This window comes from Caenorhabditis remanei, chromosome X, assembly GCF_010183535.1.
Source record: "Caenorhabditis remanei strain PX506 chromosome X, whole genome shotgun sequence".
Classification (NCBI taxonomy): Eukaryota; Metazoa; Nematoda; class Chromadorea; order Rhabditida; family Rhabditidae; genus Caenorhabditis; species Caenorhabditis remanei.
Window position 1 is genome coordinate 3,269,366 of NC_071333.1, and position 24,363 is coordinate 3,293,728.

At 38.1% G+C, this 24,363-nt stretch overlaps 6 protein-coding genes across 6 annotated transcripts; 4 read left to right on the plus strand and 2 right to left on the minus strand.

Annotated features, from left to right (window-relative positions):
* Window positions 1-2,284: 2,284 nt before the first annotated feature.
* On the minus strand, window positions 2,285-4,557 carry GCK72_022626 (uncharacterized protein; the record flags this gene model as incomplete). Its single annotated transcript, XM_053734945.1, has 6 exons — window positions 2,285-2,336; window positions 2,436-2,633; window positions 2,690-3,105; window positions 3,616-3,771; window positions 3,822-4,019; window positions 4,417-4,557. The coding sequence occupies 6 exons, from the start codon at window positions 4,555-4,557 to the stop codon at window positions 2,285-2,287; spliced, it is 1,161 nt and encodes a 386-aa protein (XP_053578511.1).
* Window positions 4,558-7,429: 2,872 nt separating this feature from the next.
* Window positions 7,430-8,098, plus strand: GCK72_022627 (uncharacterized protein; the record flags this gene model as incomplete). Its single annotated transcript, XM_053734946.1, has 4 exons — window positions 7,430-7,534; window positions 7,579-7,662; window positions 7,716-7,868; window positions 8,045-8,098. 4 exons carry the CDS (start codon window positions 7,430-7,432, stop codon window positions 8,096-8,098), a joined length of 396 nt encoding a protein of 131 aa, XP_053578512.1.
* Window positions 8,099-12,132: 4,034 nt separating this feature from the next.
* GCK72_022628 (uncharacterized protein) lies at window positions 12,133-13,848 on the plus strand (the record flags this gene model as incomplete). The annotated part of the gene is made up of 7 exons (XM_053734947.1): window positions 12,133-12,372; window positions 12,417-12,962; window positions 13,105-13,290; window positions 13,339-13,438; window positions 13,488-13,578; window positions 13,626-13,739; window positions 13,788-13,848. The coding sequence occupies 7 exons, from the start codon at window positions 12,133-12,135 to the stop codon at window positions 13,846-13,848; spliced, it is 1,338 nt and encodes a 445-aa protein (XP_053578513.1).
* Window positions 13,849-16,722: 2,874 nt separating this feature from the next.
* Window positions 16,723-17,427, plus strand: GCK72_022629 (uncharacterized protein; the record flags this gene model as incomplete). The annotated part of the gene is made up of 1 exon (XM_003095435.2): window positions 16,723-17,427. The coding sequence occupies one exon, from the start codon at window positions 16,723-16,725 to the stop codon at window positions 17,425-17,427; it is 705 nt and encodes a 234-aa protein (XP_003095483.2).
* A 1,439-nt stretch (window positions 17,428-18,866) lies between these two features.
* Window positions 18,867-20,288, minus strand: GCK72_022630 (uncharacterized protein; the record flags this gene model as incomplete). Its single annotated transcript, XM_003095462.2, has 3 exons — window positions 18,867-19,020; window positions 19,069-20,175; window positions 20,221-20,288. The coding sequence occupies 3 exons, from the start codon at window positions 20,286-20,288 to the stop codon at window positions 18,867-18,869; spliced, it is 1,329 nt and encodes a 442-aa protein (XP_003095510.2).
* Window positions 20,289-22,218: 1,930 nt separating this feature from the next.
* Window positions 22,219-23,393, plus strand: GCK72_022631 (uncharacterized protein; the record flags this gene model as incomplete). Its single annotated transcript, XM_053734948.1, has 2 exons — window positions 22,219-22,432; window positions 22,654-23,393. 2 exons carry the CDS (start codon window positions 22,219-22,221, stop codon window positions 23,391-23,393), a joined length of 954 nt encoding a protein of 317 aa, XP_053578514.1.
* Window positions 23,394-24,363: the final 970 nt, after the last annotated feature.

The window sequence follows — 24,363 nt, forward strand, 5'->3', positions numbered from 1 at the left end:
CGGACTTAATGAAACAGAACAGATCCAGAAAACGTTCCAATTACAATTTGTGGAAAATATCGGTACTTAATAAATATAAAGGGTGATAAATATACATTATTCTGGGGCTGTGATAAAACAGAAACATATCAAAACTGAATACAAATTTTGATGGAGAAAAGTAACATTAAAAAGAGAGTTGAAAATTTGAAGAAGAGCACTCATCATTCTTATATATAAAAGACAAGTGGTGTTTGTCTGTCTGTCTGAGGCGATGTCCGCAGCCGCTTTGGAAAGAGAAGAGAAACTGAGCCAGCGGGCAAAACCGAACTGACGTGCATTGGGCAGCGACCGCCGCTTTAGACCACTCGGCCATGCGGGCACATTTAGAAGAGCGTGGCAATGTAAATGAGGAGAGACCAGCCTGATGCACCGCCGAAGGCGGGCAGATAGGCGGGTATCTTTACTAATAATATTCAACAGATCCGTGTGTCGGTTTATTTGTTGCATGTCATAACTCCCTTTGTAGTGGACCGATTTTTATGAAACCTACATAGATAGATTGGAAATTTCCCTTAGATGATGCCCGAACTTTTCTTTTTTCAAAAATATCAAATTTGACGTCTTCTGGAGACGATGTCGATTTCAACAGTAGAAAGCGTTCAGAAAAGGTGTGTCCCGACAGGGTGGTTGAAAGCTCAAAACTACTGACTCGGTGTTTCTTGACTGCATTCTCGAGAGCGCCGCGGCCGCGCGTATTTAGTGTAGAGGTCTACGCAGATGACTCTCACCCATGGGGTAGTGAGTTCGTTCCCGCCAGGTTCGAAAAGTTTTTTGGTTTTTTTGACGGTCAGTAAATGAAAGTTGTAATTATGGTCGAGATTTTAGAACAAAAGGGTGGAGTAGCTATCTTTTTGTTGACTCTGTACACACCGCTACAATTCTGTCAGAAGGGATGATTGAGGTCCAACTTTGACGGTGTTTAAAAATTCACAATCCTACAAACACCGAGTCAGAAACTGATAGTAGTTAACAATAAACCTTTCGTCCGAATTTTCATGGGGAAGTCGTGCGGCATTGTCGCCGATCGTTTGAAAATTCAAAATGTTTTTCTTTGTTTTTATTTTAGTTTTTATTCGAGATGATGGACCAAAAGACACTAACGCAATCACAATAGAGAAAATAAAAGAAAACGACCAGGAACTTAGTAGGTAGACATGTTAAGAGTGAGATATTTAGGGGAATCAAGAGTTGTTTTCTTTAAGAACTTTGAGAATTTTTGTGAAGCACTCAGGTACGAATGAGAAGAATTGAAATCAAAATAGGCTGAATAAGGGGATTCTTTAACTTTTAAACGTAGAAATATGTAAAATAGTTTTAGTTTCGAAGTATTCCAGAGAAGAGAGGTGGCATCGCCGCCGAACAGTGAAAAACTTAGAAAGCAGGACTTTTTGGATTAAACCAAACTAAAAAAAGAAAAAAAAATCTTGAAAGAATTTGGGGGAGGGAGGCGGCATCGCCGCCGATAAGTCAAAAACTTCAAAAGAATACTTCAAACGTATGTTTTGAAGATGTGAATAGAAAATTCTCTTTTGGTAAAAGGTTTCTCAGTCAGGCAAAAAACACACGTATTATTAAGTACGATTAATTCTGAGACTCGGATGTCTCCACCATTAAATAAGCGGCTAGGTACATAGAGAATGAGACGACACTACTCAAGAAGTGATGGTGATTTCTGAATAAGGAACTTTGTCGTAGCTCAGTTTCCTTCAAAAAAGGAACAAATTCTAGAATAAGGATTTGTCTAAATAAGGACTTAATTTGCTATATTCAGAAAAAGGAGGCGGCATCGCCGCCGATCAGTCAAAAGTTAAAACCTAATATTTGGAGGATTACCTGCTTTTGATGAAAGAAAAATAGAGTTACCAAGTTCATGTTCTTCTGAAGTAATTTTTCGAAATCTTATCAGAAAAGTAGGGGTGTTTTAATTGTTCTCTGGAACGGGTTGCTCAACTAATAAAAATTACCAACAATCGAAAAAGTTATAGACCAGAAGAATAAGAGAATTCTGAAATCTCGAGTGTTTAAACCATGTGAGAAGCGCCGCAGGCGCTGTAACACTTAGAAGGGTGGTGTTGAGAAGGAGGTTCAGTCGCCGTTAGGCGACGTGAACCGACTGGTAATATAAATTTTAAAAAGAAATCGTTCAGAAAAAAGTTACATGCGCTACAACAACTGATGGGACAGTTCGAAAGATTCAGTAAACTGGTCTAGGAGATGCAAGAAATGATATGGGCCGAGTAGTTTAGTCATCCACATATCTGCATGGTAGGAAGTTTTGACACGCCGGTTTACATCTGAAAAATTTTATTCAAGTATAATTCATTTTGTGTGAAGTTGAATTTGGTATACACGGCTTTCGTGCAGATTAACTTTTTGCAAAAAGAAGTACTTACCGGCAGCGAATTCCTTTTCTATCCTTCATGTCCTCTGGGTCATAGTAGGAAATTGTGACCAATTCGCCGGCTGCAATGTCCTGTAGTGCAATAACTACAATTCGAGGAATCAGCGTTTCTCCTTCCGATTTTCTTGAGTGGCATTCGACGAATGCTGAATTTGGCTCGCAAGCATGGGAGAGAAAGCGAACTACGTTTCTAGAAAACGTGAGATTTAAAAAAAACGCGAACGAATTTTGAATCTGTTGACTCACCCAATATCGCGGGAATTAATTGCAATGTTTCCTTGCATAACTCGGAAAGATGCTTCATATGAAGTCCCTCTTCCTGTGTCATAGAAGGTTTCTCCATCGTCTCCGATAACTTCTTCCATGACCAGTGCCTCTCCCACATATTCGCCAATCAACTCTCCCTTTCTTATCGGCTCAGCCGTTTCCAACCCGCATCCGCGCTCATCTTTCAAATGGACAACAGTCAAATTCTTCGATTTTCCTTGTTGAGCTTGTCGATTCGGACAAGTCCTACAACATCCACAAGCGTCCGAACATTCCACGATAATGCGCTGATCAGAATGGTTGTGATCATCCATATCGACAAACCCATTTCTGTCGACCTTGCGATGTTTCCTTTCTACGCTTATTCCAGGTGGTTTCCGATAGAGAGCATTGAACTGAAAATGTCAAAATGTGTTGGTTACAATAAAAATGTTCTAGAATGTTTTTAAGAGTAACGGCCAAAATGATGTCATTTTTTGCCTTTTTTAGTTGAAAATGTCCAATCTTAAAGTTTATACATAATTTACTTTGTGGGAAACATTAATCTACTATTTTACATTTTCAACTGAAAAAATTAAAATATGATATCCTTTTGGTCGGTACTGTAAATCAAACATTTCGTACACAAATTTTTTGAGAAAAAATTTTTGTGACAAGGTAAAATTTTCGACTATGATTGATTTTTTTTGAAAACTTTCGAAGGTTCGGGCCGGGGTCTTGACAAGTATAAACTTTTCAAAATTGTATTAAAACTGGAGGCTCTTAAAAACTCAGGGAATTTTTTTTTCGGAACTCATTTGCAATCAAATTTGACTTTTTAAAGTTTTAGGTAACCATCATTTTTCCCCTCGTTTACCTATTCAGAACCCCGTAAAGTGTCATAAAAATTTTTTGAAAAAACTAACGATTCGATTGCACTTGCATGCGGTAGGATTTTCACACGCTGTGGATGCGTGCGAGTTCAATTTACGAGAAGGTTTGAGTTCAGAAGCTGGCTTGTTAGCTTCTTGATTCATGCAGACGTTTTTGGCCTCATCTGATACGACGGTTTTAGTTACAGTCTGTAATAGTTTTTTATAATATTTTTGAATACTTTTTCAACAGTTCTTACCTGATACGACAACAACTGCTCCTGGACGTATTTCTCCCGTTCTTCATTTTTAATTTTTTTATTTTGAAGAAATCTGATATGATTTCTTTTATATTCATTAACATCCATCAATTTCATGGCGAGGAATTGTCGGCGAACTTGTTGTTTCTTTTGATCCATCACGGTAGGAGACAATCCACGGTCACGAAGCTTTCCGAGCTGAAAAATATAGAACTCTAACTGCATCATTGTTATAATGCTACTGAAAGTGTCAAATTCTTTTATAGACTCAGGTAACTATTTTTAAAGTATGCTTTTTGAGAGAATTAAGAAACAACAAAAACCAACTATAATTTACGGGCTTCAATTTAAAAACTGTTTGAGAAGACACTTTATAACTAATTTCTAAAGAGCCCTTGTTCTTTTTCAGATTTATAAAATACCAGATGGGGCCACCGAGTCGGGCCGGATTGAAAAAGTTGCGGCCCGGTCCTGTTTCCAATTTTAAAAAAAGTTCACTGCATTCTTTAAAAAGACAGAAAACTTCTTAAAGTATGTTTTTTTCAAAAAATCGGAAAATTTTGAATTTTTCAGTACTCTGGTTGTTTTCACTCACTTGATCAGGCATCGGCTCAACTTCTCTGATCATTCCGGAGCATCCACCGCCTTGCTTCTTGTGTGCTTCGACTCGAGTTTGTGTGGCGTGACGAGCGTTTGCGGCTCGAACTCTTCTCCAGTTGATTTTTTTACGCGGCATCTACAAATTTGAAGGGGATTATTATCATGGAAATTATTCAATCAGTTTTTTTTCCAATAAAGTCATGTAAAAATAGTAGAGGATCCACTCTAACTCTCTCCCAGCTCTTTTCCGCTAACTCTCAAACTCTCTAGTAAGACACGCTCACTACTGAACAGGCACCTCAGCACGTAGAAAATGAAACAAAAGCAAACGGAAAAATATAAAAATCAATTAAAACATGGATTCCTAGATAGTTACCATCTTAATATTGTAAAAGTCAAAAAATTTTCTTTTCGATTTTTAATACAATGACAACGAGAACTGAAGAACTAGTCTAAAAACTATCCAAAAAGATTACATTTTCATAAAAAAAATGCTTAATTTGCAAATGTTGTTCAATTTTTTAGCGCAAAATTTTAATTTCAATAATAATTTCGAACTTTTGCTTACCGTTGTGGTGTTAAGTTGAAAACCGGTAGAATAGAAGATTTGCACTTGAATTAAGAAGTTAATCGTTTGATGAATCTGGAGTATTTGATTTATTAAATTTCAGTTAATAAAACTTTCCACAAGTTGAGAAAAAAAAGCCAATATCAAGTAAAAAAAAGTAAGTGAATAAATAAGACGTATAAATGAAAAAAAGAGAAAGTGACAGGAAAACTTGCGCGGCGGGGGGGAGGAATTGTCTGGTAAAGAAGGAGTAGAGGAAAATGGGGAGAAGTTAGAAATAAGATAGGGAGAAGCGAGATTTAGAGAGAAGGGAGCACTGGCAGTAATGATGAGAAATCGATTGGATTGTAGAAAAAGAAGAGAGTTGAACGGGTGAAATGTGGGAAAAAACTTATAAAAAGTCGCGTTTTTGAAAGCATATTATTATGATGCTATTAGTATATGTATTACTGTTTCTTGTAAAATAATCAAGCATTAAAAGAAGAAACCTATTTTTCTGTAGCAAAGTTAACTAAATTTTTACTTTGTTAAAGTAAACAATTGATAATTCAACGTTTTCATGATGAAAAATGAGGAAAGAGGAATATAATAATAATGTAAGAAACTATAACTAAATTTTAAATTACCGTAATTTGCTGCATTCTCAGATCTACATATAACGTCCCCGACTATCTTTGTTAAAATTGGCAAGATCATAGCCAACTAAACATTATTTTTTATATTGATCTGTAGTTACTCAGAAATAAATTTTGAAATCAGTACGCTAAAATGTTTTTTATTTCCCAACTAACTTTTTGATGCAGACCTTTTTAATTTTTAATTTTCAAATTTGCTACATAAATAGAATTGAACTAGACAGATATCCATTCTCTTTTTATCTACTTGTACACACAGTAAAAACTAGACAAAAAATCTTTTAGGGACATCTGCTCTTATGCGCGGATAGTGAACATCTGCACCCGTTGCAAACTGTTTTTTTAATGTTGTGCACTGGCAAAAAACAGTTCGGATGGCACCAATTGGCACCTGTCCCCAGACCAGAATTTTGTCATAATTTTCTGAGAACTGAATAATTTTTCTATATTTTCTCAAAATTTGATATCAAATATTATGAAAAGTCCTGAACTAAATAATTTGAAATGAAAAATTATCTAAAAATCAGACATTATTCGATCCATTTTATATATTCTTATTTGCATACTTATAGGAGGCCGCTCGCGTTTTCTAAAAAAATTTTGTGTGAAAAATCGGATCAATAAGATTTAATTCGGCTGAAAATCGGGATTTAATTAATCATCGCGGCAAGAGAGTATAATAACGAAGAGAGACGTGTTTGTCTGCTGCCGGGCAGCTGGCGTAAGAAGGAAGCACGCCCTTCCGAACCTCCCCCACATAGAGTCCGTGTCTTTCCACATGTGTTTGGAGGTTATTTGGAGGTTATTGCGTTGTCACTCGCTCCCTGTTCTTATTCTCTTGTTTCTGCCGTATCATTCTGCTTCAAAAATGGAAAAACTAAGTAATGTCGAAGAAAAACCACTTTCGTACGATTCCCAAAAAGTTGTCATAAAAAGTGCGTCCAATAATGATAGGACCCCCTAGATTTTGGGGTTCCAGACAGTACCAGAACAGATACAAAAAATCTGTGATGACCATTCGATTCAGGGAACAAAGAAACCCCAGGGGCCACATTTTCATGATTCTACCACTTAACGTACCACCAAAAAGTCATTTTTTCAGCCGTCCAATAATGATAGGACCACCTCGAAAATCGAAATTTCAGTTGATTTTCAATAAATTTTTTTTCTTGGAAAACTTAAGAAAAAAATTCTTTTTCTGTTGTTTTCAAATGGTTTCATTATAGCTGTGGCGTTTTCAACCCCAAAATCGAATGTTAGCCACCTTCGAATTTTCACCCATCCGAAATCTTCACTGTTTCAGAACTTCGAGACCTGTATCTCAGCGCTCCGATCACGTATGTATCATTCTGAAACTTTCTGGTACAGTTAATCGAGTCATTTATGATAATAACAAGCAATAGATTTGTAAAAATATTCTTTTTTTTTTAGGTTATACTCAAGATTCTCGAACCCATTTCGACCAAATTCCACTATTTTCAAAATTTGTGTCAAAAATATGAATTCTTGGATCTGAATGAAGAAACATTTCAAAATATGCCAAAATAGTACCAAAATGCATTGAAAATAAGTTTAGACACTTTTTTCCATATCTTGGACACAATTTTGTTCTGCCTGGAACCCCAAAATCTAGGGTGGTCCTATCATTATTGGACGCACTGTATTTTCATTAGATGTTGTGAATCCGATCGTTATGAAAATTAATAATTTTGTTTTAAGTTAATATTTTCAGAGTTTGACTTGATCGCAGAATACCTGATCTTCGTTTAGTAAATACACTTTTTCCGCGTGTTATCGACAAGATGATGTTGACGAATAACGGAATTGGAATAAACAACAAGTTGTGGACATTCGGAGCAGTAACAAAAACAGAAGGACAAAGAAGAGTGATAATTCCAAACCAAACAGAAGTTCGTTTATTCCAAACTACCACTCACAAACTATTCATTGTCAGGAAACTATTCGTCATTTTTCTGATAAATCACCAGAAGAAGCGTATCAACAACTGTTTGATGCATACTTCAAAAATAAGATAATCGTAAGGATAGAGTTGTGTGTGGGACCAACATTGCCAAATTTCTTGAAGAACAGAGACCCTATTGGATTCAATATCGAAACAGAGCGACTCAATCTATCGCTTATGACATTTGGAGTGATTTGGTCATGATAGTCGAAATGAAAAATCCGAAACACCTCAAATTAGAGTTTCGTGGTGAGACTCAAGGAGTTTTGGACAAACCAGAGGTAAGGACGTTGGAAAACTACAAAGTTTGGATTTTGAAGACTGAATAACAAGAGATTTGATTGTAACCACAAAATCATATAAAATAACATTTGGTACCGATTTTGTGACTATAAAACTTATAGTATCTAGAATTGTGAATAATATGACTGTAATTCAACTATTTTTATGTTTTCAGATAAAAACTGCAAGACACTTGCTCTCCATGTCTACAATCCATTTCAATCGTTAGCTATTAATGAGCTTGTTGATCTTCGGAACGAACATTTGGAAATGCTATTTTTTAGTTTCCTAGCAGGCTTGGCTTACAGAAAAATGCTTTTCCGGTTTCCCTCCTTTCCACTATGTATGTGAAATGGACTCAAAATTAAAATCAAACTTTCAAGTGCGAAAATACCAAATGCTATCGGTCTGGCTCAATGATGAAGCATGAGTTTTAAGAATACGGTAGTCTTTTGCTATGTTGCCAACGGGAATTTTTGGGCTCTTAACCAAGTTTTCATACGATTTTCTCTCAAATGCAAGATCAGGTGCAGAATTATTTACAAATGTTTGATCATATTCACTGTTATTCCCTCAGTTTAATTCTAAGAGTTTCTTAATAAGTTACTATGACATAGCAAAAAAGAAAAAAAACATTTCCTAGCGGGCGGGAACGAACTCACCACCGTGTGCGTGGGAGTCATCAGTGTAGACCGCTACACCACACACGCACAGGTTGTTGGCGTGCGGACCGCATGCGGATTCAGTCCCATTTCCCGTCCGTATAGAGTCCGTGGCGGAAATATCGTCCGCTGCGGACTGTATATGGACGCGGTGTGGACTTGGGGAAAAGAGAGGGAAGTGGGCGGCAGGCGTCCGCGCGCGGACTCAGCGTGGACTGTATATGGATTGGCGAAATCGTCCATATGGACTGGCCGTGGCTGTTTATTGGAAAAGCTCTTCCAGAGCTGTCGGACTCCTTTCGGAGTATATTAATTTGTTTGATCCTGGTAATTTATTCTGTTTTTTGTTACAAAATTGAAAAGATTCTGAAATGCCTTCGTCTATTTTCAAAGATCATTCGAATAGGAAAAGAGTTCATGATGATAAAGGCAAGTCTCCACGTCGTAGGATTATGAAGAATCTGATAGAGCTTGCAGATGTTATGCATCCTAGGGTAGATGAAAGAGAATCACTGCCACGTCCGAGACGCGATAGTGAAAGTTTTGTTTTCTTATCAACAAATGAAGAGGTCAATGACTCTAACCTTACATTGGATTTTGGAGAGCTAGAAGTTGATCATGATTGTGAAGGAAATGGTTCGAATGCATTGATTTCAGGTAGAAGAGGTTTTCAGGAATTTAGAAAGAGAAACAAGGAAGATTTGTAGATTTGACGACGGATTTGATAGCGTGTCCTGACCGAGTACTTCAATTTCTTGCCTCTGCGTGTTTGGAAAGATTATCCGAGAACGGTTGATAATGTTGATTTATGATAGTTCAAATAGTTTTGGTGATAATTCAGGATTTGAAAGATTCCTATCGGCACACGACGAGGATTTTGCTAGTTCAGTCAGAAAAATCTGGGATCACAAAAAGAATAAATGCAGCATCTCCTACCATTGTAACAAATGTGGTTCAAATGGAAAAGACAACGTGAAATGGTATGAATTAATGGAATTTTATAATTTTTAGTTAATCTATTCAGCTGCAATGAACTTCCGGCCAAATTTGTTAGAAATGGAATCATGGGTCAATTACAGCAGCTAATGTCTGCCTATTTAAATAAAGTCATTTCGATTAGAAAAGAGTTGAAAGAAGGAAAACAACAGACTCACAACCTGGTTTCTCAGTTTTTTTCTCCCCTGAGAGATTTAGAAGAGAATGAGTACGAACTTCGATTATCTGGAATCTTGTCAATTGATGGAGTCGCTGTTCCGGGAACACAGAAGTGAGTAGTACAACATTTTATGCAAACCGTGAGGTATTTGTAGGAAGCTGTGGCCTATTTCTGTAATGCTGGTAGATTTACCAACAAACGATATGCAGAAGAGCAGTAATGTGATGTTAGAAGGAATCATTGAGAGTAGCAGCAACCCATCCACGACCCTATGGAATGCTGTGTTGCCCATCATTATGACCGATTGTGAGAGTAGAGAAGGAACTGTGGGAAAATACAAATACAAACTTCACATTGCTACTGTTTGTGCAGATCAACCGGTAATGTGGGTGAAACAAATTTTGATGATTGAAAATGTTCAGGCGAAAAGAAGTTTGTTCGGGATGAGAGCACACCATGGATCATCGTCTTGTTTCTACTGTCTTTCTCCTGGCACATTTTATAAAATGGAAGGAGAAAGTACAGTATTCTCAGAAAATAATCCAAGTGAAAGAGACCTGATTTTTCAGAACGAGTGGAAAAAAGACCTGGAAATCTCACCGTCCTGGATTCGGAACACGGTGTGAATGGATTCGGAACTGTTCCTGCTCTTATCATTTCATATGTAAAACCTTATGAAACGCCAATTGATTTATTGCACAATCTTGGAGAAGGAATCTGTGAACACATCACCAAAGAACTATTCTCGAAAGTGAACAAGATCATTCCGAAGTCAGATTTGTTCGTTTGTAACAGCGATGATCTTCAGAATGCGTTGGATTCTGTTACTCTACCAACCAGTTTCAGTGATATCAGTAACTGTCGGAATGGAACAGACAAAATATCAGTAAGGATCCTTAATTTATGTTCTGTAGGTAAAGGAATCTTCAGTTTTTCCGACTCAACATCGCACTGTCAGCTATTCATGGTGATTTTCTGAAGGCAGAAGCAAGATTTGCCATTGTTGCGCTATCCATGATTGCCAATAAAATGTTCGCGACAGGGATGGGACCTCCGCTGTTTGATGAGCAGATGTGTGCTGCGGCACGGTGGTTTCTGAAGGAAGCTAGCAACGAGTACTTGAATTGCAAAACTCATGTGGGTTAGAAAAAAGCAAGCGATTCATACAGTAAACTCTTCAGGAATTACTCTTCCATTTGCCTGACGTGATTCATACATTCGGAAACATCGGTCCACTTGGTACTTTTGCATTTGAGAGTTCATATCAATTTGCATTAATGGGATATAGCTTCAGATTGACAAGAAACTTTCCGGAAACGGTGTGCTCGAGGTCAGCAGTTTTTATATTTTATTCCTGCCCATTCTAACTTATTTAGAGTACTTATCCACAACTCCATCAGACGTGAAGTCTCTCGACGTTCTACCCACAACCCTAGTTCGAGTTTCAAGAAGTTTCTGTCCTTTACCAAAGGACTTTCCCCTCAACAAGTATCCTGCAAGAATGTCATCTCTTCCCAAATGGAACCTGAAGATAAACCATTTTCTGAAGGACGTATATTGTATGGGTCTCTTTCCTTGCCTTGTGGAAGACTTATTTCTGAATATCACGATCGAAACACTACGGATGACGTGTTTTACGCGGTGAAGGAGAATGGGCAGCTGGAGTGCCACAGATTTGTCGCTGCTACGATGGAGTTGGGGGAAATTCAGTTGATAACCGAGCCGTTTTCGGAGATTGATGATGTCAATCAGTTTTCCTCCCTTTCTAAAGCTCTCCAAGAACTGGATGGAACAAACTTTTATTACGGACAGGAAGTTATCCGAATGTTGAAAGAATACGAAGGAGTAAAATACTGTCGATTGTCGGAAAAAAGGGTCGTTGTACCTTTGAAATCAGTGATTTCTATCGGAAGTTACATAGATTGTGGTGATGGATTATGTGTTCTAGCAGTGAACGGCACTATGATTCACAATTGAATTAATTTCTATTTCTTTTTGTCCTTTTTCTTTCACTTCTTTCCGCTCCAATCTATTTATTCCTGTTTAAATGTTTCCGTTTCCCTCCAATTTCAATGTGGCCGTCATTGATATTCTAGGCCGTGTACTACTCTCGGACGACTTTTTTTCTTCGCTCTTTTCAGGGCGCCGGCGACGCCGTATTGTTTGTTGCTTTATCAAATTATTTTTTAAAATCTTCTTAGTCTTAATTGTTTACTGAATGTTTCCAATGAATTTATTTTTCCAGAAAAACGGGTAAATATGGTCCGAACACGTATAAAGAAGTCTAACGATGTAGTTGATAGTGTTGGGATTCCGGCTGCGAAGAGAGTGAAGAATAAGAAGGAACAAGTTTCTGACGAAACTTATAAAACAAAAACGGTATCTAAGGAAATTTCGAAAACAAAACCCGTTTCTAACGTAACTTCTAAAACAAAACCCGTTTCTATGGAGTGTTCAAAAAAGAAACCAGTGCCTATCGAACCGGAAAGGTTCGGTTTGAATTATTCACTTCCACCTACTCCGAGCTTTGAAGACGATATGTTAATTGATGAGAACTTCGGCAACTGCGAAAATGTTGAAACTGAGACTACTGCCACTGAAGATACTTCGAAAATTCTTAAAGAAGCAGCCACTTATCATCAATTGCGAAATGTAAAAATGGAAAGAGCTATAAATTGTGTAAAAGTGGGTCACATATCTCGTATCAATTTCGTAACGTTTGCTTTCAGGAAGAAGTCTTCGAAACTCCGAAAACACCTCGTTTCCCACCTACGAACTTCTTTAAAAAGAAGAATTCAACATCTCGTCTAACGGCTCCATTGCAAGATTTAGTGGATATTGATACAAGTAGCTCTTCGATGTTCAGTGATGGAATGAGAAATGTTCAGTCCGATGCGCCCACTTCGGCTCCTCTGGTCACGACACCTTCATATGCCGCACGTGTCACTCCCTTCCTTCACTCGAAAACAGGCGAAGGGTCTCACTTTTCTTCAAATAATGACAAATGGAATCCGATTGGATTTACCGTTAATAATCTCTACAACTTGGAAAAAGGAATTCCGCTGTCACGATCGGAATGCGAAGTTGATAATTTTTCCTATAATTCTTATTCCATTCACGTTTTACAGGAAAACCTTCAAAAGCTCTCTAAAACCCTTCAAGAAACAGACTTCTACCCAATACTAGAACTTGCCCAAAAGTTTCATAACGTAAATTCGGATTTGGAAAAGTTGGCATTGGGTCTGGCTTTTAATACTGCAATGGTAACTGACACGGTAAGGGTTTTTATACTTAACACTTGCAGAACAATAAACTGGTAAACCGTCTTCGTCAAGCTGAGAAATCCAAAGGAATATATGATAGAGAGGTAAACGCTTCTTTTACATATACACCCTGTTATAAGTTGCTGATTTCCAGTGCGATTTCATAAAAGGAATCGGATTCGATCTAAGGAGGGCCACGGAGAACGAGGAAAATGTTATGCTACCGTGCAAAAAGACCTTCAAACTCTCTTCGATTGTTACTCCATCTGAAGCTTCTAAGTGGACATCATCTCGTTTTTATGGCGATGCGCGACTTCTCTTCCGATTTGTTTTTAAAGAAGTAATTCTTTGAAAAGACAAAGCTTTCAATAACAGTATTCTCTTTCAGGTCGCTAAAAGAGACCCGTTTTTCGTCGCATATTCTGCCCAAGACTACTCAAACGCTGGTTACATTCCATTCGGCGACAAATTCTTCGGACCATTAGTTCGTACGTTCCATATACTTCCTACGAAAATGAAGTCACTGTTTTCTTATAGGATTTGTAATCAGAGGTTTCCGACAAGACAGCGACTTAAACATTCGAACTACTTTGCAGTGCGTGGCTAGAGAAACTATGACAAATTTTGTGTGAGATGATTTGCTTGTGAATTGGTGATGAAATGTTAAAATTACAGTGATCGGTTCCGTAAGGAATATAAAGCACAAATGGACACCACCCCGAAAGAAGTCGCGTTTACTCTGAAGCAATATCTCGAGGAAGTAAAGGAATTAGATGAAGGATCGTATGTGTAAGTCTCTTTCACATCGCCGTAAATTCTAATTCCGTTTTATTTCAGCACAGCTCTTGATCTCTCCACCACCAACCCTCCGCAATTCGATTACGCCTGTCTTATCTAACCGTCGACCAAGAACTTCATTGCTTTAATTTCTTTATGATTCTTTCAATTTTTCCCCATTCGTTTTTGTTAATTTCTGTTGGTTTTTTGTAATAAATTTGGTTTAATAATCACATTTTCACTGTTTTCTATCGATTGCAGAGAGAAGCGGGAAGGGGGAGGAGGAGGGAGAGGAGCGACTTTTTCGGCGCGCGGACTCAAAACGGACCGTATACGGACCACATACAATCCTCTGCGAATTCGTGCTGAGTCCACGCGCGGCCCATATATCGCCCATATTGCGTCCGTGGCGGACTACCTGTGCGCGCATCCGGACGCTCTTGAGAGTGCAGTCAAGAATAACCGAGACATTAGTGACAGGCTGATATTTTGGGCTTTCTACCACCCTGTCGGGACACACTCTAATCGATGGCGGTTGCGGTGCGGTTGCGTAGCGGTCGGAGTCACATGTGCCTCCGTATTTTTCTCTGTACAGACACTATTTATTCATATTACTGTTGCATATTTCCAAAGAATCTACGATGGCTTTTCCACTTCTTCGTCTCCCTTTGCTGCCACTCTTGCGAGTTTGCAGATGTATGGACATAGATGAAGTGTGAGTAGACATTTAATTATATTTTTCAATATTTTAGCTTGGTTTATTTCAGATTCGCGTTCTCACTTCTATCAAAACGCACATATATCACTGCGGAACTTGTCGGGATAACCCGGACTGTTGTTGTCAATGCTGTAATGGAAGGCTTCTGCGGCCTTCGGTGTAGCGGTTCGAATGTATGATATTTATTCATAGAAACATCATCATCTCTTAAAACATGATAAGGGAACCGACCACGAATGGTCGGGAGCAAGGGTTAAATAGTAGTTCTTATCAGTGGCATACAGGAGCTACGTCAATACATGGAATGTTCTAGAGAAAGGTTACGTAAGGAGCATAAACTGATCTATAGTGACTCACGGGGCATGACATCCCCCTCATTTCGGAAAGCTCGTCCCGAGCGTTAAAATAAAATAACAACAAATGAATTCAAATAAAATATAGAAAGTCAGTCATTTAGCATAGTTCCAGTTGTAGGTGTTCTCGCATTTGTTGTTGATGTCAGTTTGTGCCATTTGATACGTTGACCTCCTTTGACTATGCAGCTCTCTGTCAGCATCCGTATTTCCACCATCCTGCAGCTTTTTGTTACCATGCTCGTGATGTTGCTCTGGTTCGACGACACGCATTTCACTCAAATGTCGTTGTCAATGATTTGGCAGCAGCGACGTTCCAGAGAATGTCCATAGTGATGTCTTGTTTGAGAGTGTTTTATACAGTCTCAATGTTTGCTGACTTCTTTATTATCTAGAAAATTTTCTTATCTAGAATCGGTCAGTCTCTCCCTCGTTTAATAGCTTTTTGCTATTGTCCGAGTATTGGAATAATTCAAAATGCTTTACCGACACGTCTCACGGTGGCAAGTTGTTTTTCTCTGGTTTCATCAAGTATGATGAATGATTGAGAATGACACATTATCTTGCTGAGACTTGAATGTCAGTTTTCAGTATTTTGAATATTTTCCTTTTGTTATACCGAAGTTCAATAGTCTGATATTTCAGAGTATTTCTTCAGTGGAATTTCCGTTGCTGTCAGTGGAGACAGGTTGAACGGTCATCAATCTTTTTTTTTTCGGTCGGAATCCTGCCTTTTTGTGCATTAGCTACATTTTAAGGCTTTAGCTTATCTGGTTTTTCAGAAACGACCTTTCAGTGCTCGTTATCTTAGCTGATTCTCTGATTGTAGCTTCGGTCTCCCTCGCCACATCAGGTTATTACCGTTATCATCTCGCTCGAGCATGATAACAAAAAAAAATATTTGTTCTCATCTCTGACGTGGATCGATTACTCTCATGAATGGTCACGAGATGTCTCCGAGAAAGTCGTCGGACTTTTCAGCCTGTAGACCTTGACCAGAGTCAAGGCTGGTACGATTGTCGCCCCGTGAAGTGGGTACAAGCGCTCAGAGACCTCGATTCAACATAACTCGGCTGCACCATCTTCGGTGAGCTAGCAGATTCCTTCTGCTGGGTTACGAGCTTCCTGCTTCGCCCCTTTTTTCAACAGTTCCTCAGAACTTCCCAATAAGAGAACAGAGGTATGTTGAACAAGTTTGACGTCACTTCAATCAAAGAATTCACTTCGAATTTGAGCATCTGGATGTCTCATTTCTCTACCTTTTTGGTATATGAAGTTACGGAGTTTTTCCGGAGAAATCTCGTTCTTCATTTAATGCTGCCAGTTCTGGTTTAGGTTACTAGAGTAAGCTTTTATAGAAGTGGTCTTACGTTTTCTGATTAGAAGCAATTTTCACTTCTTTTTCAGATCACTAGTTCTAGCAGAAGCAGCCTTCGATGGGTGCTCCTCGTAGAAGTAGTTTCTTACTGATAATGAATTATTTGAACAGTTGTGTTCAAATTTCATTTCAGTTTGGACTATGGATTCTGCTCCCTTGTTCACGTTGAGAAGTATACTCAACGCGAAGGTGGTACCTCCATGTAATGGAAGGCTTCTGCGGCCTTCGGTGTAGCGGTTCGAATGTATGATATTTATTCATAGAAACATCATCATCTCTTAAAACATGATAAGGGAACCGACCACGAATGGTCGGGAGCAAGGGTTAAATAGTAGTTCTTATCAGTGGCATACAGGAGCTACGTCAATACATGGAATGTTCTAGAGAAAGGTTACGTAAGGAGCATAAACTGATCTATAGTGACTCACGGGGCATGACAATGCGAAAGAAAATCACTTCGAGCTCTGTTTCAAAGATGCTCAAGATATTTTGATATATTTCGACTTGGAAAATAACCAAGCACTAACTGATGTAAAACTTCAAAACATGTGGTCGTGGAACAACCTTCCTATTTCAACCAGCGAACTTCTGAACAAGACTTTTGATGTTTTCCACTGTAAATTGATTGACCAGGTGCACTTAATGGACACTCCACAATACAACATGTCACTTATAATTGCAACACTGCCCAACATTAAAAAGGTGTCGTCATTTCTGGATATTACAAATGAAATCAATTCGCGAGCACTGAAAGCACTTTTGCCGAAAACAAGCAGAGTCACCTTATACCCAGAAGCTGAATATAACAACCCAGAAAAACTCCAAGAAACTTTGATCGAAAATCTGGATTACATAGAAATCATCGCGTTTGGTCGCGATTTCCGGTTGAATTTGGATGATGTTCTTATTACGAATGCTACTGAAGCCTATTTTTATGGTGTCAGTTTGAGAGAACAGGATCTCAATCGATTGTTGAAATTGTGGATAACTGGAAAATTTAATACGCGGATGGAACATTTGAGATTTGCTCTTCAGGAAGAATTCAATAGAGACAATATTCTGAATGGACTGAACGCAATTGAACTCCCCAGAACGACTACAAGAACTTTCGAATTTCCAACGAGTCAAACGATTAGTAGTAAAACTATTTATGGAGGTCACGATATTCGACGTGGAGATGGAGATTTGATTACAGTTGATATTCTCCGCCCTGGTACGTTGTACGTTTACGATATTTATTTTTGGTCATAATTTGTTCCTTGTACATCTCGTTTCCATTTTCTGATTTTTCATGTTTGCTTTTTTTGTAAGAGCCAAGCTTTCCCATCGTTTTTGAATATTTCTTTTGAAATAAAGTATATCGGGCTCACACGAGAGATTTATATTCAAAAAAACAGTCATCTTTGATCTTGGATAATGTAGTTAGACGATAATTTCCGCTGCTCCCCACCTGTCTTCAGACCATATCGGATATTGTCCTTTTCAAAGTAGGAACGATGCATGATGTGAAAAACGAGAGTGGTCATTGTTTTCTATTGCATTGTATCAGGGGAAAGACAATATGAAATTGAAAACCGTGAAAACCGATGATATGAAGGTTTACTTATAGACTCTCTCTAGAAAACAATCTTTCTGACAAGGAAAATCTTTGGAGACGCCACTAACGACCTATAAATTCGGTTATAGGTATTTTCGAACACGGGGAGTCCATTTCTTGGGGGCGGGGGTCAAAAACCTGCTAGATGTTTCTGCGAGGCACCTCAGCGGTTCCATTTGTGTTCTCCAGCGGTTTACCTGTGCCCGTACGTTTCAAAAATAACATGCTGAATTTGATTATGACATTCATGTCTTTCTAAAAGTTCTCGTTTCCATGGAACACCCATTTTTGGGGGTGGCACATATTTATGACGCGCACAATACTACGTGTTGATTTGGAATTCCACGTGAAAAAGCTTGACCATAGGAAAAGTTTGTGAGCTCATAACTCGGTCATTAGCAGGTATTGATTGCAGAAATGGAAATGGAAATAGTTTTAGGCAGCGCTAAATTATTTTGCATTGTGTTTTTCATGTTTTTATGCCAATTTCTGTTTGCTTCATCTTCAAAAACAAAATTTCAAAATCACGCAAGATCACATTTTTGCATTTTTTCCTTGATGTCTTAATTCTCTGATTGGCGTCCCCCGTCTCTTAGCGAGCTCCGCAGTTCTCGGCTGGGTCTGTACAGTGACACATACAGTGACGACATGGTTCTGCGTATTCGAAAAATAAACAGTAGACAAAAAAATAAAAGTGGTTTAAAAAGATCAGAGCTTGCACGGTTGTCAGAGGTTGTTTAAAAAAGTGAAAGTCAAATGTTAATTCGATGAGCAAAGCTGTTCCGTTGATCAGAAGCAGTTCTGATAATCGGTGAACGGCATGTGATGACCTAGGTCTGGTCACTTAAAACTTCAGTAAAGTGGGAAACAATTGGGTCACCTAAGTTTGAGACACATGTGGATTGTGGTGGAAATTAGAATTTTTCATTTCAAAAATGATTTTATTTGAAGATTCAGACAAATTACGAAGATATACGTCCTGATGAAGTAGTATTCCTCCGTATTTCTAATAGAAAACAGAGGAAGATACTGTGATTGAAAAAAATTCCTTTAGGAATTACAGAAATCAAATAGTAATAAAATTCAATTACACTTAATTATTTTCTTCGATTTCCAGATATTGATCAGCTTCCACTTGAAGATTGAAGTTAAAAATGTTGCGATTATCTGGATCCATTACGCAGAATACGCGAAGTTCTGTAGTCTCAGTCATCCTGTACAATAGCATTTCGTTGAAACGAGTCTCCCTGCAAAGTACTTTTACGTTATACCGGAAATAATGAATAAACACTCACCTCAATTCATCTGGCATTGAAATGAGAAAATGGCCAGCTTCTTTGAGCATTTCTAACAACTGATCAGCCTGTTCGAATCGATTTATTCCAACAGTGAAAGAATAATGAAACCCGGCATCTCTTCCACGAACTATCCAGTTATCAACAAGTTCTATTACATTTTCAATTGGCAGCATATGTCGTGCTACATGTACTCTCATGTTGGTGATCTCAGTCAAATTCAAGTCAATCGCGTTTCCAGTAATAGTTAGAAGGCTTGCACTTTGGATTTTATCATTTTCAAATGGTCCACTTTCGAACACTTCTACACCCTCTAACGGGAAACTGTCACGGTCCAAAATTCGTTCGATCGCGTTAAGAACATTAGATGGTTCCGAGCTGATACTAATTTTGTGAAGTTTGATTTTCATCTGATTCGAAATACGAATCAAGCCAGCAGAATAAATTTTGAGGTAGTTAACATGAAGCGATCGTCGTCCTTTAAGAAGTTTATCCTTGAGATATAGCATTGCTGCATGTGCTGGTTTTGAATAATCCATGTGCTCGTATCTTGTGATAATCTCGTTTCCCAGCCTTTCATTAATCGTCAATCTGATATAATGAGTGTATGGCGGTTCTCCTCCATTTCTCTTCAGATGATAAGGAAGGAGTTTATCCTTTGCATTTTTAATTTTTTTTTCTAGTCCAGCGATCGTTTCTTTCCGCTCGCTTGTTCTCGGCATTTTCACTTGCATATTTCTGTCTCTTTCCAGTTTCTTCAGTTCTTGTTCCCATGTGTCAACAGTGCGCGCATCAGCCTCCATTCCAACTGTTTGGTTCCTATGATTTGCTCGACCGTCGTAAAGTATTTCATTCCATTTTGGAAATATTTGCTCTGGGGCGAGACGAAATCCAAGATGGTCCACTTCGAATGAAACTCCTCCATCACTATTTTGCTTTATTATATGCTCCGGAGTTTCAGATCCAAAATAATGACGGACGATTGAAATCTTGTACAATGCAAAATCCGCTTTAAATTCGAGACTTCCCAAACGCATACTACTGATTTTCATGGGAACCTTCTTATCAACAGCTTTGACAGCTTCACATCTCAAAGATAGATTGAATCTGAAAATTTAGTTTTACAATAAATCCAAAAATTGGAAAACAAACCTGATATGAGGCGCCAAATGTTGCACCACACATCGCATTGTTAAATACTCAAATGCAGAGTTAGACATTGTAAGCGAAAGCTGAAAAATTGGAATTAGAAGGGATAGAAGAAGAGGAAAGAAACGAATGGTGGGTGGAATGCGATTGCAAAGAATAAACGATGTATATTGAGTTTCCCACCATAATTACGTGACAATGGAGAGCGAATAAAGGACTGTACCAAATAAGACTAATGAGAATCGCTCATTGTCATTGTCATGTTGATTGATGGTGGGTCAATGCATTTGCAGATGTCAGAAATACCAGGTCACACTGGGAAGTCTAGTGTGACGTTGAGAATTTTTATTGTTTGAATTACGGCAACTTAGAGGGCATATTTGCGTTTTGAATGACGTGTGAATTCAAAGAAAGAGACAAGGAGAGATTGTGTGACCTGGAAATGTAGAATAAGTCTGTGCCCTAACGTTCCGCTGGTTACTGATGACTCACAAGAGGGATAATTACATGGGACCAAGAAAAGTCGAAGAAACAAGATGATGAAAAAACCAGGAGAATATACAGAATGAATGAATTGAAATCTTATCTAGGGTCAACATTTCTTCTTTTCACAGAAATTTCTACATGTTTTCTCTTTAAAAACAAAACTTCAATATCACGCGAATTCACACTTTCTGCATTATTTGACTTTGATGCTTTATTTCTCTGAAAAAACAAATAACAATTATTTTAAAACGTTATCTGTCATCTGGCGCATTTATTTTGTGAACCAATTGCAAAAAAAGATTTTAGGAAATTGTCAACATTGAGCGGAGATGCATGAAATTGACTCCAAAGATACGCTTTTCCCACGTTAAAAGTAGTAAATGGAGTCATTTTGAGTTTATGACATGCATCTCCGCCAAAGTTCAGTGAAATTTGGACAGCACTGGGTCTCAAAACAGACACTACAGTAACCGGGTTTGTCTCAAAACCCAAAACTGCGAACCATTCTGAATAACACAAGTTACTTTGAAAGTTAAGCTAACTAGAAGTGACAGCTGGTGAGATCAACTTTCAGAATATTGTCTATGGGAAGGCGGCTATAAAATATGGCCGATGCGTAGTTTCTGATAAGATTTGATTGAAAAACGGCTCAAAAAGTAAAAAAATGACAAAATAATAAAAACAAAAAAATTTTGGACAAGTGGGGGTCGAACCAGCATAGCGTGCTTCAAAGACAGACGCGCTCACCCCTCGACCACCGATCACTGACCAAGAGGCATGATCAGGTGGCGTGATGTTTGGCGGGAAATACAGCTAAATTTGGGTGAAAAATTGAGTAAATCACATGTATTAAATTCTGATTTTCAGACCAGAATATCTGGATTCTGGAAGGTCGTCAGCAGTTTTTGAAAACTGATTTCCCATCAGAATTCGATTGTCTTTCGATTCTACTAGGTCTCGTTGCTCAACTCCAAAGTCAGTCCTGACCATTCACTAGTTAGATCAATTTCGGAAACCCAGGTTTCTTCAAAAATACCTGGATACAGCCCGGAGAAACGTGAATCCGTCTAGAAAAATAATGGGTCAGCATGAAAAATAACTTTTTAATGAATCAATTAGATCAAAAGCAGAGCTCCAATTTTGTAATTGACAGCTTTTTTGAACGGGCACTCCCTAGGTAGTCACGCTTCGTCATATGAAATTCTCTTTCAAAGCGACATATTTTAGTGCGCAATAGTGAGATTACCAAGCTATCTGTAGTTATTTAGGTTGGACAAAACGAAAAGCGACAAAAAAGCTTTACAAGTTTTATCCAACAGCGCCACACATGTTCGGTAAAACATGTAATCACTTTTAAATATCACAATAAATTTTCAGTGCAAATGGGTTGCTTGTTATTTTTTTTTGTTTTTAAAAGTTCTGTTATTCAAAGTTTTCGAGTAACTTCATTAATATTTGTTTCTTGCAGGTTAGTATTGTAGATTTTCTGTTGATCAAACCAAACAGTGGCCTTCCATGGTAGGTTGTTTCACCACAACATACGTGCACGCATCGCATCGGTCGACGTCGCGGTTGCGTAGCGCTTACGCAGCTGTCGGAGTCACATTTGCCCACGATTCTTTTTCTGTACGGACACTATTGATTCATATTACTGTTGGATGTTACCGAGGAATCTACGATGACAACTCCTTTGCCACTTCTTCGTCTCCCTCTGCTGCCACTCATGCAAGTTTGCAGATGTATGGACACAGTTGAAGTGTGAGTAGACATTTAATTATATTTTTCAATATTTTAGCTTGGTTTATTTTAGGTTCGCGTTTTCACTTCTATCAAAACGCACAAATACAACTGCGAAACGTCTCAAAATAACTCGGCCTATTGATGTAAACGTGCATGAAAATCACGTCCAACTCTGTTTCAGAGATGTTCAAGATATTTTGATATATTTAGACTTGGAAAACGACCAAGCACGAGCTGATGTAAAACTTCAAAACAGATGGTCGTCGTGGAACAACCTTCTTATTTCAACCAGCGAACTTCTCAACAGAACTTTGAATGTTTTCAACTGTGGATTTATTCACAAGTTGGAGTTCGTAGACATTCCACGATACAACGTTTTACCTATATTAGCAACACTGCCCAACATTAAAGAGGTGACGTCATATCTGGATATTACAAATGAAATAATTTATCGAACACTGAAAGTTATTTCGCCAAACACCAGTAAAGTCAACTTGTACCCTAGAGCTGAATATGGAAACCCAGAAAAACTCCAAGAAATTTTGATTGAAAATCTTGATGTCCTAATAATTGCTCCTCTTGGTGGTGATTTCCGATTGCATTTGGATGATATTTTGATTACAAATGCTAGTAAAGCAGTTTATAATCGTCTTCGCTTGAGTGAACAGGATCTCAATCGATTCTTGAAGTTATGGAACAGTGGAAAATTCAATACGCGGATGGAAGTTTTGCAAATTGTTGTTGAGGAAGAATTCAACAGAGACGCTGTTCTGAATGGACTCCATGCAGTCGAACTTCCCGAAACGATTGAAAGAACTTTCGAATTCTCAAGAAATCAAATTTTGAGAAAAATTGTTTTTGGAGGTTACGATATTCGACGAGAAAATGGTGATTTGGTTACAGTTGATATTCGTGGACTTCACTATTACAATATTTATTTTTGGCCATAATTTGTTCATAATCATCGCTTTTTTTATTTTCTTTCCGTTTATGTTTGCTTTTTTTGTAAAAGTCATGCTTTCCCATCGTTTTTGAATATTTCTTTCGAAATATAGTATATCAGGCTTACACGAGATACGTATAAGAAACACTGGAGATATTTATTGATCTTCAATCTTTGAATGTGTAGTTGAAGGTAATGGGTCCCTGACCTGACTACAGGATATGTCGGACACGGTCCTTCTCAAAGTATGAGGGATGCATGATGTGAAAGACGGAAGTCGTCAATGTTTTTGAATTGAAAACTAATAGTATGAAAGCTCAACTTTAGTCTCTCTTTAGAATACAAGTCATGTTCAGTTTCAAATCGGTTGCTTGTTATTTTATTTGTTTGAAAAGTTCTGATTTTCAAAGATTTTGAGTAACTTTGTTACTGTTTGCTTCTTGCAATTATTATCATAGAATTACGGTTGAACAAAACAAAAAGTGACTTTCGACGGTAGATTGTTTTACCAGAACATACGCGAACGAATCGGTCGACGTCGCGGTTGCGTAGCGGTCGGACCATTTGCCTTCGGATTTTTCTTTGTACGGACACTATTGATTCATATTACTGTTGCATATTTCCGAGGAATTTACGATGACTACTTGTTTTCTCCTTTTTAGTCTTACTTTACTTCCGCTCATGCATGTTTGCAAATGTATGGAGACCAGACGGTGGATGCAGCCGCTGGCTACATCAGAGATGAAATTCAAATGATTTTAAACGCTATTTTTTTGTGTCCGGGGTCGAACCAACTAACAGTAGTCAACGTTGCTTAACTTGCCAGATCGGACGGTCGGCGCGTTCTCCTTTATCTACACCCTACTTTGTACTAAACTTGTGGTGAGGAAAGCGAGCAGTCGACGTTTCACGGGTTTTGCCGACCGCCTCCTCTTTTTCTCTTTTTGAATATGAACTGATATTCAGTTTTCTTTATA